Source organism: Myripristis murdjan, chromosome 18 (assembly GCF_902150065.1).
Source record: "Myripristis murdjan chromosome 18, fMyrMur1.1, whole genome shotgun sequence".
In the NCBI taxonomy this organism is placed as follows: domain Eukaryota; kingdom Metazoa; phylum Chordata; class Actinopteri; order Holocentriformes; family Holocentridae; genus Myripristis; species Myripristis murdjan.
The window spans coordinates 8,994,993-9,009,403 of NC_043997.1; the positions used below are offsets into that span (position 1 = coordinate 8,994,993).

Below are 14,411 nucleotides of genomic sequence, written 5' to 3' on the forward strand. Positions count from 1 at the left end.
ATCTGATTACAGCAGAGAAACGTGGGGCTGATGTTTGATGCCAAAGCCAGGTTATCAGGGTTTCTCAGTCCTCTGTTTTCCAGCTGTTTTCTTGTTGTTTTTGCAGATTTAAATTCGGCTGCACATGCTTTTATTTCTCCTCACCTGGACGAACCATCAGGCAGCCTGGAGAGAGCCAACGAGCTGAACGTCTTCTTCAACAGGTTCAGTTCACAGCCGTCTGTCTCCCTCACACATCCAGACCCCCACACACCCCCACCGCATCCACCCCTCCCCCCTCTCCCCCCTGTGGTGAGCACTCCTGTGCAAATGTGAAATGTAAGATGACTCCTCCTCCTCCATGGTTAATAAAATGTTCACATTCAAGACAGCTGGGGTTGAGTAAATGACACAAAAGATGAATGAGGAATTCTTTTAATGTAAACTTTTCACAGCTATGATATAATGATGCAGTTAAATGCCACATTAAAGCTGCTTTTGGAGCTGTTTTGAGCTGACATCAGGACATCAGGGGGCTGAGTCATCTTACATTTCACATTTACACTGCTTTTAAACATTGCAGGGAATGATGATGAAAAAAAAATATTGGCAACAGTGTTACAAAATGCTTCACAAAATCACCATGACAAAGCAAATAAAATTCTAGGGTAAAAACTGAATAGCGACCAAAACAAAGATCAGGCAGGAAACCAGTGATGGAACAGAAAATTAAAAAAAAAAAAAAAAAAAAAGTATGATAAAATGTAAAAGAAGAGCTACAGTAGAGCTTTAGGGTTTTATAGATAGATAGATAGATAGATAGATATACTTTATTGATCCCAACCAGGGAAATTCTGGTGTTCCAGCAGCAACAGTAGAAACATACAATAAAGTTAACTAAAAAAAGAATAAAGGCTAAAAATATACAATGGAGACTATAAAGACTAAAGACTCAAAAAATACAATAAGGGCTAACCTAAGGAAAGGAGATACGAGATGTGAAAATATACATATGGAATGAGTATGACAATATACAGATGGCGCTGAAGTATATGCATGATTGTATAGATTGTATAGATAAGGAGAGTTAGTATGAAACCAGGAGACTAAGAACCAAGTGGCAGAACCTGAACGCCCGGGACTGGGACAAGGAACTAACCGCCTTGATTCAGCCTCTTAAGGAATCCACTTCCCCTCCAGTCTGAAAAACAGTGTGAGTGTAGCCAAAAATAAAATAAAATAAAATAAATATATATCAGTAAAACAAATCAGTGAAATAAAATAATCGTATTAATAAATAGATAAATAAATAAAAATAAAAATAAATACACATAAATAAATTAATAAAATAAACCATAAAATAAAATAGAAAATAAGAAAATGAAAAAGTAAAATAAAATAATATAATAATGGCAATAAAATATAATTAATACAAATAAATACAAATAAATTAATTAATCAAATAAAACAAAATAACCATACAACTAAATACATAAGTAAATAATAGACTTTGAAAAAAAATCCATTAATAAAAGAAAAGAAAAGAAAAAGAAAAAATTGAGTAAAATAAAATAAAATAAAATAAAATAAAAAAGCAAGCATTCATTTCAACTTGTCAGAGTCTTCTTGCAGGGTTTTGTGAGTGACCTGCTGGCTGGAGAGTGAAGACCTCCATCACACTGCGGGCCAGACAGTTGTGGCTGAGCAAAGTGCTGCTTCATGACCGTGTGTGGTGTCTGGGTGAGGTGTTTCTTTAAACTGCACATCCCCTATCCATCAGATGCATGGCACTGACTGCACCTGCAGCACAGGCACATCAGATAGGCAGCCTTGTGACTTCTCTGGAGCTTCTCTGGTTCAAATCTGGCAGAGAAAACCTGTGCGGGTCAAACAAACACATGGCAAAAGAACTGTGGCTTTACCGGTTGCCTCTCAGATTATTTTAATCTCTACTGGAGATTACCAGGTTATCACAGAAGTCAAATATTTCTTCTTGAAGTACAAGGAAATTTGTATAAAATGACACACAAGTCATCAGTCAGCCATAAAACTCTGACATGTTGGCTTTGAATATTTCACTCCATATAAATGTGATGACGCATCAATCAAGCTCTGCAACTGACAAGTACACAATGCATTTTTCAAAACTTGGAGTTATGTAAAAGGAAATTTGGCTCAAATGTCAGGCAGGGTGGTGTCACAGAATTTGACACAGGGCAGGGAAATAAACAGCAGCTTGCCCATGGAAGTCACATGGTTTGCCCTCACACCTCACACCCCTGTGAACCGGGCCAGTCAGCTGTCACAAACATATTTTTTTTTTTTTTGCTTCAGCACCTGTACCTTGCAGCCCAACATTTGGAAGTTTCTGCCATATCAAATACAGAGAAATACAGAGTGTACACGCACCTTTTATCAACATATTTATTATCTATTATCACTGTGTGTTTTTATGTATTTTACTTCTGTGTCCCATGATTTGTGTTGTTTTTCTTTACATTGTCATGTATTTCTTCCCTTTGCTGCTGCTTGTGACATTTTAAATTTCCCCTTGGGGATTAATAAAGTAATCTATCTATCTATCTATCTATCTATCTATCTATCTATCTATCTATCTATCTATCTATCTATCTATCCATCTATCTATCCATCTATCTATCTATCTATCTATCTATCTATCTATCTATCTATCTATCTATCTATCTATCTACAATATCCAATATCTGAAATTCCTGTATTTCAGTGGTTGCCATTCTGGTCCACAAGAACCACCTATCCTGCAGGCTTTTGTTGCAGCTCTGCTTTTGCACACACACACACCTCAAGCCGTTAAGCCCCTTGCACCTGCATGCACACCCTATTCAGGTAGACCTGTCTCAGCCAGTCAGCACGAGGCCCGTAAATGGCTCAAGCTTGAAAGAGCAGAGCTGAAACAAAAACCTGCAGGTCAGGGGATCAATGAGGACCGGTTTGGGAGCCACAGCTGTCGAGGCATGAATTTGCACGTTGTTATTTACATTGCCTGTTTCTTGTTTCCTGCCTGGGCACCGTGGATGCAAAATAGCCTTCTTATCAACTGCAGCATGTTTAAATTGGTGTTCATTAATGTGTTCTGTCCCTATCATTTACACCAAATAAAGTAAATACATAAACGACATTGCTTCACTTTTTTAGAGGGCATGAAAAGTCCGGTGCGCTGATTACTTTTAGCAGGCACCTACAAAAGGCAGGGAGTTTGCTGTTCCACTGCCAAGGCCACCAGGTCGGCTACACCTGGTGACTAATACGATTTCAAGATAAACAACCACATCTCCACCATCGCATTCTCACGAATATCAGGTATTTCCTCATACCACTTCACTTCCTTGTCCTAAACAAAACATTTTTTTTTCTGTGAGGCAGAAAAGCATTAGAGCAGGCAGAGGCACTCTTTACGAGACAGAGAGAGAGTGTGTGTGTGTGTGTGTGAGGACAGACTACTACAGTCACCATGTGTATCTCTGTGCTGCTGCTGCTGCTGCTGGTCTGCAGCGCCCAGGCATCGCATTTTTATGGGACAGTGATGACTTTCAACCTCAAAAACACCAATTCAGACGGATCTGTCAGGGTATGTACAGAGCTTTAAACTCACACCCCCACTATTGATAATGATATTGATAACAATAATAATAACACCTGTAACAAAATGACAGCTAACACAAAATGACTGCATGTCTGTATGTAACGAGTTGTGTTACAGAATGTGCCTCCTGTCAAAAAAGTTTAATTCTGAAATTAACAAAAAAAAAACAAAAAAAAAACTGTTAAGGTTTATTTATTCATTTATTTGATTTATATTTTAGGATAATAAGCAGTTTATATTATAAATATCGAATAAAGAAATTGTGGTAATGATATTTCCACCACAAAATTTATTTTGATGTCTGCTTCTTGGAAAAAAGGCTTTTCATGAGTTAATGTATTTTCATAAGCACTGAAAAATTCTGACCGATGGATTCAAGGTATAGTGGAAAATTCCAGCTTGTGGAAAATTCCCCTAATTGATTACAACAGTTTGGATCTATGCCGGTCAAACATTAATATTCTGCCTCTTGCACTGCATGGGCCTTCTCGCTTACCTACGCTTTTTCATCTTGTGCTTGGTCTGATAGCTGGCAGTCTTCAGTCGACTATTTTAGGTCTAAATGCTGTTGCTGAGGCTTTTTCTTAATCCTGATAAGAGTATAATTCTGAACATTTTTTTGCACTAAATCGGAGAGATGTTTGAACACAGGCACAAACACGCCACCAAAAATCACCACCGTCATCAGTATCGGCCCTGAAAAACCACATCAGCCCACAATTACAATTACCACCACCTTGGCTTCATAAACCATTTTTTTTTACAGCAGTGATTCATAATGTAGAGATATCATTGTGATGCAGTTTATTGCTGTCAGGTAATCCTCTAATCATACCTTTATAAATGGGGAGCCAAGGCAGTTTGTTACAGACTACTGATACCTAGGCATTGTGCTTACATGGGATCTGTGGTCTGACCTCATGTGCACTGAGACAAAGCAAGAAATGTACTTTTTGAAGAAATTTTTACACTTTGAATGTTTTACTTCGCTTTTTCTGAAAGTGTTTTGACCTTCTACGTCGTCTGCTGGTCTGGAAATGCCATTGAGACCCAGAACAATTTTGCATTAAAAGGGGGAGAAATGCTTAGAAAATCAGCAGGTATAGAAATATAGGAATCATCTACTGAGATATTAATTAATAAATAAGACAAACAACATTGTGGCTGACAACAGGCACCGACTCGCCTCCTCACATGAACTTTTGCCATCAATAAGGCCACCTGTTATTCACTATAAACAGATTAAAATTTTCATTTGTCCCACAAGCTATTGGTCAGCTGGTGTGGGTGGGAGTTTGCCCCCCATCCTGTCTGTGGCTCTTGTTTGTTTTCTGTTTTGCTCCTAACTCTGCAAGGTATTTTTTTTTCTTGGAAATTTACGATTTTTAATCTCTGAGTTTTTTCTCTGAATGTGATCCCTACTCTTGTGGATCCATAATTTTACTTTCCCTAACAGTGGCCCTAATATGGCATTGTGCTAAGTGCCTTTATGATGATGCTGCAAACCAATTTCCCCACGGGGACAGATAAAGAATCTGATTATCTATCTTCTGCAGGTGGTCCTTCGCTATAAACTCAGTTTTCGCTCATGCACGGATCGTGACACATGGGACTGTTTCAGTGGGAACTGTGGGAGTGAGACCTTGGTGCTGAACATCGTGGACCAGGAGAGCAGCAGTGAATGGTGCCAGAGGGAGGGAATCATGACTCGGCAGGTTCCCACCAACGCTCCATTTCAGATGCAGTGAGTGCACCATGACACAAGCACAATAACAATTAAAATAGTAATAATTAAGACAAAAATTCTCATGCTATCATGCCATCTCGTAAACCAAATTCTCAATTCTCACTCATTTCCATCAAATATAGATTGAGTCCTGAACGGAAAAGTTGGTTCTCAGCTGGAACCAGAAATTAGTCGTTCTCAGGTGGGAACTGAGTGGCCCTGTGTGGCTCTACAGGGAAAGATGGAGATGACTACCAAGAAAACTTTGTGGTCTGGGTTAAAACTGTTTTTACCAACCCGAAACAGAGATTCCCTCACATTTACATACACATCTACCAATGGAAAAAAAAAAAATTGTTTATAATTCTCAATCTGACGCTCATCAGGCTCAGAATATCTGGGTTAGTTATTCCATGTATGAGGGCTCGGATGATGCAGTGGTTCCATCCCAAAAACTGATGGAAATGCAGGCCGGTTACTTAGTTTGGGCCTTGGGTCCAAGAATCTCGAACTGAACCAGTTCGAGATCCACAACTTTTTCGGTAGAAAAAGCAAATCAGTGGGACTTTAAAGTTGCACAGACTTCTGTAGATTTGATTATCGGTAAACTAGGTCAATGCATTCTCATATTAAAAGGTTTTCTGACATTTTTACAAAAGTTGGAGGCTGAAAATATGGCAACATAAACCCTGTGCTGCTCCGACGGTATGGGATTGTTTGGGGTCTTACGGTGTGGATTTTCTTTCTCTCACTGACTGATGAGCTGATCAAGGTGCCGTGCGTGCTCTGGTATTTTGGCATGATTCATTTAGACATATACTGGTAGCAGCATACTGGAAATTCCCAGTACAACCTGGAATGCCAGTACTCATGAAGAGCAACATTTCTGTGCTTTGTTGACCTTGGACGTGAATTTCATTTTTTTTCTCTTTTACTGTGCTGTGAATTAAATAATGCTCTGTATAAGAAAATGCGGATAGCACAACTATCTGCTGTTAAAACTGCAAAGGGGGACCAACTCCATATTAATGCCTATGGATTTAGAATGGGAGGTCAGAAAAGCTGCTGTAGGTGAAATGTGTCTATGTAGTCATTAACCTCATGCATCTCCCATAAACTTTCACTAAAGGTTGAGCGGGGGCAACTGGATCAGCAGCATCCAAAATGGAATCGTTAACTGGAGAGCCTTGACTGTGGTGGATCTGAGAAACCGGTCGGACACCGGCCAAGCCAACAGGTCGCCTCAGACCACCGTCCTGCCGGCCCTGCGGTGAGCCGCTGCACTGCTCTTGTTTTTGTTGTACATTTTACATATGTAAATGATGTTAGATCGATAGATAGATTTATTATTCATCTCTCTCTCTCTCTCTGTGTCCCTCTCTCTCTCTCAGAGTTCCTTCAAACTGTCGGAGAAATGTCAACCTGCTGGCGTTTGACCCAGACGGAGACGAGGTTAAATGCAGATATGGGAGTACATCAGATGAGTGTAACCCCTGCACACTGCCGTCTGCTCTGAGCCTCTCAGAAGTGAGTCTCCGCTGTCCACCACAGCGCTTAGTTTGATAGCGACAGTAGAGAGAGGAAGGCAGGGGAGAGAGAGCGGATGACATTCAGAAAAGGGTCCAGTCCATCAAGGACTCGCATGTGTTCATTATCTCTAACTCGTGATGAGATAGCAACAACTCTTACAAAATGATTGAGACTGATACCAGAATTTCTTCTTCTTCCTGTATTTAAAATGGCTGATGTGCTTACAAAATGACTGGCAACACAAAATGAGAGAGAAAAAAAACAAATTTGAAGGCTTGTTGGTGTCTAAGCTTTTAAAAATGATTAAAAACAAGCACAAAAAGAAAAGAAAAACAATCTGTAGCCTATTACTGCACCAGTTTGCATTTCGATTTATTACATCTAATACATCTGATCTAATGAACTCACAGTCATTTAACAAATGAAGCGAAATGGAGAGACACTTTTTCTTTCCTTTTTCCTTCTGGCAGTCTTGCACTTTGTCATTCAGCAACACCAGCAGCCCTCAAGGTCCGTACGCGGTACAGCTGATGATGGAGGACTTTCCCCGCCAGACCATCACCCTCAGACAGACCAACGGCAATGAGACTGCGAGAACTACAAACGAGGCTCTCAGCAAAATTCCTGTCCAGTTTGTTTTCAGGGGTAGGACAACTCTCATCAAGCCACAAAAACATTTCTCAAAGGTAGAGCCGCCCTGGAGGTAGAAATAATGTCACGGCTTTATCTGGTGAAGCGCATTAAGTATTCACCATAGCCGTGCAAAAATAAAGATTTCTGAAGAAGGATCCTTTGTCTCCACATAGAAGACTACCTTGTCCTGGGTCATCCCTTAAACAAACTGTATTCTTTTTCTTCATTGTTTAGTGGACCCTGTGGTGCCATCATGCACAGAGGGACACTATCTGCCTAAGCTGCTGCCTCCAACCCCGGCCCATGGAGCTCGGCTGTACACTCCTGTCAATCAAACCCTGGAAATCATCATCTCCGCGGAGGCAGCTAACGCCACGTGAGTAAACAGCAAAGGAGCAAAATGACCGTTCAGACATTAAAGCTGCACTTTGTGTTTGGCAGGAAGAACTCCCTGCCACCTTCGACAAGGGGCATGAATTTGATGAGATCGACCCTCGCTTGGCTGAGTCAGCAACAATGAAAAAAATACGTTTTTGGGGTGGAAATGAGGGTCACATTTCACTCTCACGGGGCTCTTGTTGGATAACTTGGATTATTTAGTCTCTGGACATCCAATTTGAAAATGTGGGGAAGCTGAAGGCCATAAGCAACAAGGTAAACAGCTGCTTTGAATGAACGTTTTCTGTGGCTGAACTGAAATTTGGATATATTTGTCTGCAGAATGTCAGGTTTCAGACACCCTTTGAATGAAACTGGGTGGGTGAAGTGGGAGGGGAAGAGAGCTGGTTTTACATTTTAGGGAGAGGAGTGGGAGGGAGGAGCTACATTGCAGAACAATGGTTGGTTTCAGGATCAACAGGTTCTGAAATTGCTGAAGGATCTGACAGACTGGCAGCGATTTTGACACGTCAAACCAATTTTCCAGTCAAAACAATTGTTTTCAGTTGCATGGCACGCACTCTCAGTGTTTTGATGCACTTCAAACCACTTTGACGCGAGTGTTTCAATTCGGAGGCGTCAAAACAGAGGCAGACAGACCGGATCTGCTGTTATTTTACAACAGGCAACCTGTCACTCGAATCAGGCAAGGACGGGTTTTGTCTCTCCATACACAATGTTTCTGGTTACATATAGTCTTTCATGGCGACCTTTTCCTAAAACACTGCTGCTTCTGTGGTTTTGGCATTTTAAATCTGATGCCAGCAGTGTGCCACAGGATTATCAGCTGACGCCTGTCAAATGAGGCGCGTCAGTTATCACTTTCAGTGTGACTGGACCTTCGGTGCAGGTTTGAAATGCCACAGTGTAGATATCCTGAATATCTACCCGTCTCATGTGCTGATTAGAGAAAGATAATTAAGCTCAGGACTTGCACAAGGAAAGTGACCTGATGAATTTCTCACTGATGCATTCAAAGACAGCTATGCGATACAGGTGTGATGGAGGTGCAGCAAAACGCAACATGAAACCGAACATGTCTATGGGGGCAGACGAGACGTGCTGACAGTCGATCAGTCTTGACTTGAAGAATGACTTTGTTTGCCTGGAAAACACCACTGATCATCTGACCTGGCATGACCTCTCCTCTCAGGGTTTCGGAGCTGCTGTTCAGCGGGCCGCACAACACACTAGTTATAAACGTAACGGGACTGTTCATTCTGCACTGGACCCCGTCCGCCGAGGAAGACGGAGAAACCCATCCCATCTGCTTTGTGGTCCAGGCAGTTCTGGGGTCAGTGTTTTGCTGCTCTGCTGCACTAAACTGAGCATTAACCTATGAGGTGTTTAGTGAAAATGAATGAAACTCAATCTCATGCATTATAATAGTGTTTAACAATGCAAGTATACATTGTACCACAGGTATTATAGTTTTGTAATTTTCATTCATTACAGCTAGTTTTAATTTTTAGACGCATTTTGTTATTTATGGCACTAGTATGAGATTATGAGCCCGTGCTGTAAGATAAATGAAAAGCTTTTCTACAATGAAATAAATTTATTTTGTGAAAAATATGGTTGGCTAAATTACCCAAAGCTCATTGAGTCGTATTTCTAAGTGTTAAAGTGTCCTTAGTCTGGGAGGAACTGGGATGAATTATTTGCTTTGCTTGAGAGTTATTCTTTAATTAATTTTTTCCCCCCTCAGTTCGAGCAAGTACCACTCGGAGCTGCGGTGTGTGACGGTAACCGTCGGAGACGGTGAGTGGCTTCTGCGTATTTTAAATTCCAACGTTGATTTCCTGGATTGACAAAGTCGTGGTGCAAAGCGTGTTATGGATCTCATCTTTGTTTTGTTTGTTTTGGTAACAGAGCCACCCACCGCTCCCACGCCAAGCCCTGGGCCAAGTGAGTATGACAAAAGCCAAAGTTTTAGGCAGCAACTCAATGGATTTCAGCGGTCCAAGGAAACCAAAGTATAAAAATACCATATTCTAACACAGAAGCAATTTGCTATTCTAGTTTCTAACTTCTTGGAAAAGCCAGTGAGAGCAACCAGAGTTACCAAGCAGGAAAGACAACTGAGAAACTGGTTGGGCCGCAGCAAAAATTAATTAGGGGTTCAATGTGGATGGGATTGCCAAGATAAACCATTCTCGATGTCAACCAACTACCTCCCACAAGACTTACCGTCGTGACTGACCTACAGTTAATCTAATCTCGTTTCCCTTAACTCAGGATTAACAAACTCAGATTAGTCAGGAAGCCTATTTTTCAGAAATACACCCCAGGTGACAGTCAGCCCAGGCTGAGTCATTCACAGATTTTGAATTACCATCCAACACAGTTAACATCAAGATGAGAACCATTATATCATTAAAAGCTGCTTCTCAAACTTCATATCATTAATACTGAGAGTTCATATCATTAATACTGAGAGTTCATATCATTAATACTGAGAGTTCATATCATTAATACTGAGAGATCATATCATTAATACTCCTGCATACTAATGAAACCTAAACCATTATAAAGTGATCATTTATTAAATGTTTATGAAGCCCCCCTGTAGGGTCAGCTAAGAATAAAAAAGTAACTCTGTATGCTTTCTGCCCAGTGAGCGCTGGGACAGACTAATGAACGAATGAGTGAATGAAATCTACATTCTCAGATTCATAATCTGTGCCCTTGGATTACAAATCCAACCAGCCCACGGATTTGCCCTCAAAGTCCAAGGATACAGTTTGTAAATCCGTAGGCATGGATCCGTAATCCGAGGTCACGGATTATGGATGCGAGAGCGCGGATTCATAACACTTATACAGCGTCCGTGCCATATTGGAGAAATCAGAAGTCCAACTTTTGACGACTTGTCCCGATGACAGGAGAGTCTTTCCCTCAAATCACTGAGGAATCATAGCTAACATCTTACAGCATACAAGTGCAGAGAAGACTAGGGATCTACAACAACTCATATTAATAAAGGCGACACTTCCATGATGAACTCCATGCTCGTCAAAATCTTCCATGGCAAGGTGAAAGAAATCATGTGGAAGCAGCAAATCCCAAGTTTCCAAGTCGTAAAGATCAGTAGATTCTTTTTTTTAAACTGAGAGTACAGTTTTACACATGGCTCTTTTTTTTCTCAGCTGACCCTAAGGGGAGCCCCATGAATATTAATATATTAATCACCATGAAATATTAAATCTAGCGCCGCTTTTCTTGGAGGAATTTTGAGTTCAAAAAGTCAAAAAGTGATTTATATAGCTTTAAAACCGGTTATACAGTAAAAACTGAGTTAGAAATGTGTTAATTCAAATAGGAATACATGCTAAAGAAACTTGAGGTGGTGTTATCATCACTAGTTACAGGCCACACGGTAAAATATCCAGCTTTTGTGGCTGATAGCTTCCCACACCGACCTGTGTTCTACTTTATATTGCACTTGGTATTGTGTGGTAACATGATAAAGAAAAAAGGTTGCTGTCGTTCTGCATCTTAATGGTGAGTCACTGTGCCTCCAGGTCACACCGTCGGCCTGACTGCAAGCCTCTCCTCCGCGACTCCTCTGTCTGAGGACGACATCAGGAATGCCGTCGTGCAACAGGTTTGTCTCTTTTTCCGATTAAGCACTGACGCATCAAATCTGCACCTCCAACTATGTGGCTGTTCAGGGAAAGTGAAATCTTTACGATAAGTGCTCTTATCTGGAGGCCCGGTAGCTTGTCAAGGCTGAGTCTTTACTGCAGCGTCCTGGATTTGAATCTGAGTATATACAAACACTGCATATGCTGTTGGCATGTTGTTTCTCCACGTTCCTTTTTCCTTCATTGGGTTCCAGACGAGGTATTAAAAATGTCAACTGTGACGCTGTGGCATTTTTCACTGTTGTCTACGGAGCCCCTTAGGGGACATGTGGGAAAAAAAATTTTGTATGGTAAAAAAAAAAAGTGGGGTGGGAAAAAAAAAAGACAATTTTTTTTTTTTAAACTTTTTCTATAAAAGTTTTGCGAGACCTCGCAAAACTGTTTACATTAAGAGCATGTTAATGTAAGACACAACAATAGAGTGGCATGGAGTTATGGAGTGGGAGAGGGAAGTTTATTTAAGCAATAAGCCCCGAGACGGTGCCAGACCCCCCGGTCTGTTTGACGGTCACGTCTGGCCCATGTATGTAAAACAACTCGGCGAAAGAAAGAACGCCCCTCAACCGTTGTAAAATCACTGTAACTCACGGCTTCAAGGGGCTTATTGCTTTTATAAAACGGTTACTCTACATATAGCCCATAAAATAAACACACAAGAAAAAAATCAATAATTTATTGGTAATAATGCCACAATAAAATCGAGAACTATTCATTCTTCCACCAAGCAAGATAGAGTGGACAGAATGGTTGCCAAGCAACACAGACACTAAGATTGCTTTTATATCTAGTGCCATCATCAAGTCACATCAGGCTATTTGGGCTTGTTAATGTTGAATTGGATATTTCCATTAATAGTGCAATTATTAAAACAGTGTTCAATTATGTTTGGACTCCTCTTTGCAGGGACGGTGGCGTGCATTTTGCGACAGGTGCGCGGTTGTAAGAATAACAATAATAATACAAGTATACCATAGCCTATGTCCCCTAAGGGGCTCTGTAGTTGTCTGATGGTTGATAGACCAAGACATTAATCCATTCACTGAGAAAATAATCTGCACATCAATCCATAATGAGCAGAATTGTTAGCTGCAGTCCTAATTTCATGTTGCTGCCACCAAATAACTCCAATAAAAATGAAGAACCTTTAGAAGAACCACATGCAGTGTGTGAGGAACCAGCCCCTAAATAAAGAGGTTCTTCACTGTTTAACCCTCCTGTTATCTTAGGGGTCAATTTCACCCAATTCAGTGTTTAACATCTCTAAAAACACGATCAACATTGTTATTGTTGTAGTTGTTTTTTTTTTGTTTTGTTTTTTTTGACATTTTCTAATTTAGTGGGGATGAGTGGGTAAAAATAAAATTAACATTTATTTTTAATGTCCTGGACACATTTTGTTGCTGTAGGTGTTACTAGGCTTTACACACATTTGCTTTAGCTGGTTTGGATGACACTGAGGACTATAACATGCCATTTATATCATCAAAAAAATTGACTTGTCTCAAATTTTCTTTAAGGCCCTCACCTAACATCAGCACACCTGTAGTAGTACTGATAGTGACAGTTAATGTGACATTTGGGGGAGAAAAACCTGATTCCCACAAGAACTTAGGTTATGTTTTTTGTAATGAAGCTATTTAGATCAGTCAAAAACACAAACAATTTTTATTATAAAGCTTTTCAGGAGGTTTAAGATACTGGAGTTGGTAAATCTAAAGCCAACAGGAGGGTTAAGAGCCATTATTTTTTCTGAAAGTGGGCTCGTGCACGTGCAAACAATTACCCAAAGACAGAGATTTGTAAAAGAGAATTGCAGTGTACACATGGCTTTATATCTGTTGTATCTGACAAAAAGAATGCATGTGTGTATTTGTGGTTTTTGTGCGAACACACAGTTTGATGGATCCGGCCCCGGGCCCTTTGCTGCATGTGGGCCCCTCTTCCTACTATAATCAAATAAAACATAAATGCCAATAATCAGCACCGTCCTCTGTTCTGTTTTCCAGCTCAGAGAGGAGCTGATCCGGCGAGGGGTGCCGGCCGACTTCATTCTGCGCCTCGTCAAGGTCGAGTAGAGGGTGTGCAGGAACCCCTGGGCGCTCCCATGGCATTTGGAAAAGAGAGCTTGATGATTTGCAACGAGGTCAGGATGCAACCTCAGCTGCTTTCACGTCCCTGTTGTTTGATGCATTTTGTTCATATTCACCAAATTAATTAAACGAATGTGAAGGCCGTGGAGTAGAAGTGCTGCTCAGGTCTGATAGGAAGTGATTTTTGAAGGTGCAGGCATATTCTGATGCTACAGAAACTTTGGATCCTTCACTCACTAGTAAAAAAAAAAAAAAAAAAAAAAGAATAACAAAATATTACTAGTTACTTTCATGATATACAAACATTTAAAGTGTCCTGTAAACGGTGTAATTAGTATTTTTGTACATTTTTTCCAATTAAGGACAGAGTGCCTCTGTGTTTTTGGGCCACTCGTTTTAAAAATTTACACCACAAAGTGAAGGATCCACTGTTTTTTTTTTTTTTTTTTTTTTTTTTCTGATGCTAATTCCTTAAGCTTTACCCGTCTAACCCAATAACCCTAACTGTATAAGATTATCTTAAAACTGAAACCAGTTATGTTTATTTTTCAGTGCAGTTTTTCTATTTTATGTCACATCTTGTTGATTTTTTTTTGCATGCAAGTTGTGCATCTACGAGCAAATAAAACCCATGATATTGTGAATTGCTTGTTTTATTGAGGTAACTGGTAATCTGTAACTAATCAGATCAAAAATATTATTTGGTAATTATTGTTTCTATGTATTTCAATGAGGATTGCTATTGT

General features: G+C 40.2%; 1 protein-coding gene across 1 annotated transcript; it reads left to right on the forward strand.

The window, feature by feature from the left end:
- Window positions 1-3,432: 3,432 nt before the first annotated feature.
- Window positions 3,433-13,928, forward strand: LOC115376135 (uncharacterized). Its single transcript, XM_030075604.1, has 11 exons — window positions 3,433-3,586; window positions 5,158-5,345; window positions 6,457-6,597; window positions 6,719-6,854; window positions 7,328-7,502; window positions 7,725-7,866; window positions 9,082-9,222; window positions 9,637-9,689; window positions 9,801-9,836; window positions 11,453-11,535; window positions 13,582-13,928. Exons 1-11 carry the CDS (start codon window positions 3,470-3,472, stop codon window positions 13,648-13,650), a joined length of 1,281 nt encoding a protein of 426 aa, XP_029931464.1. The 5' UTR covers window positions 3,433-3,469; the 3' UTR covers window positions 13,651-13,928.
- The last annotated feature ends 483 nt before the right edge of the window (window positions 13,929-14,411 follow it).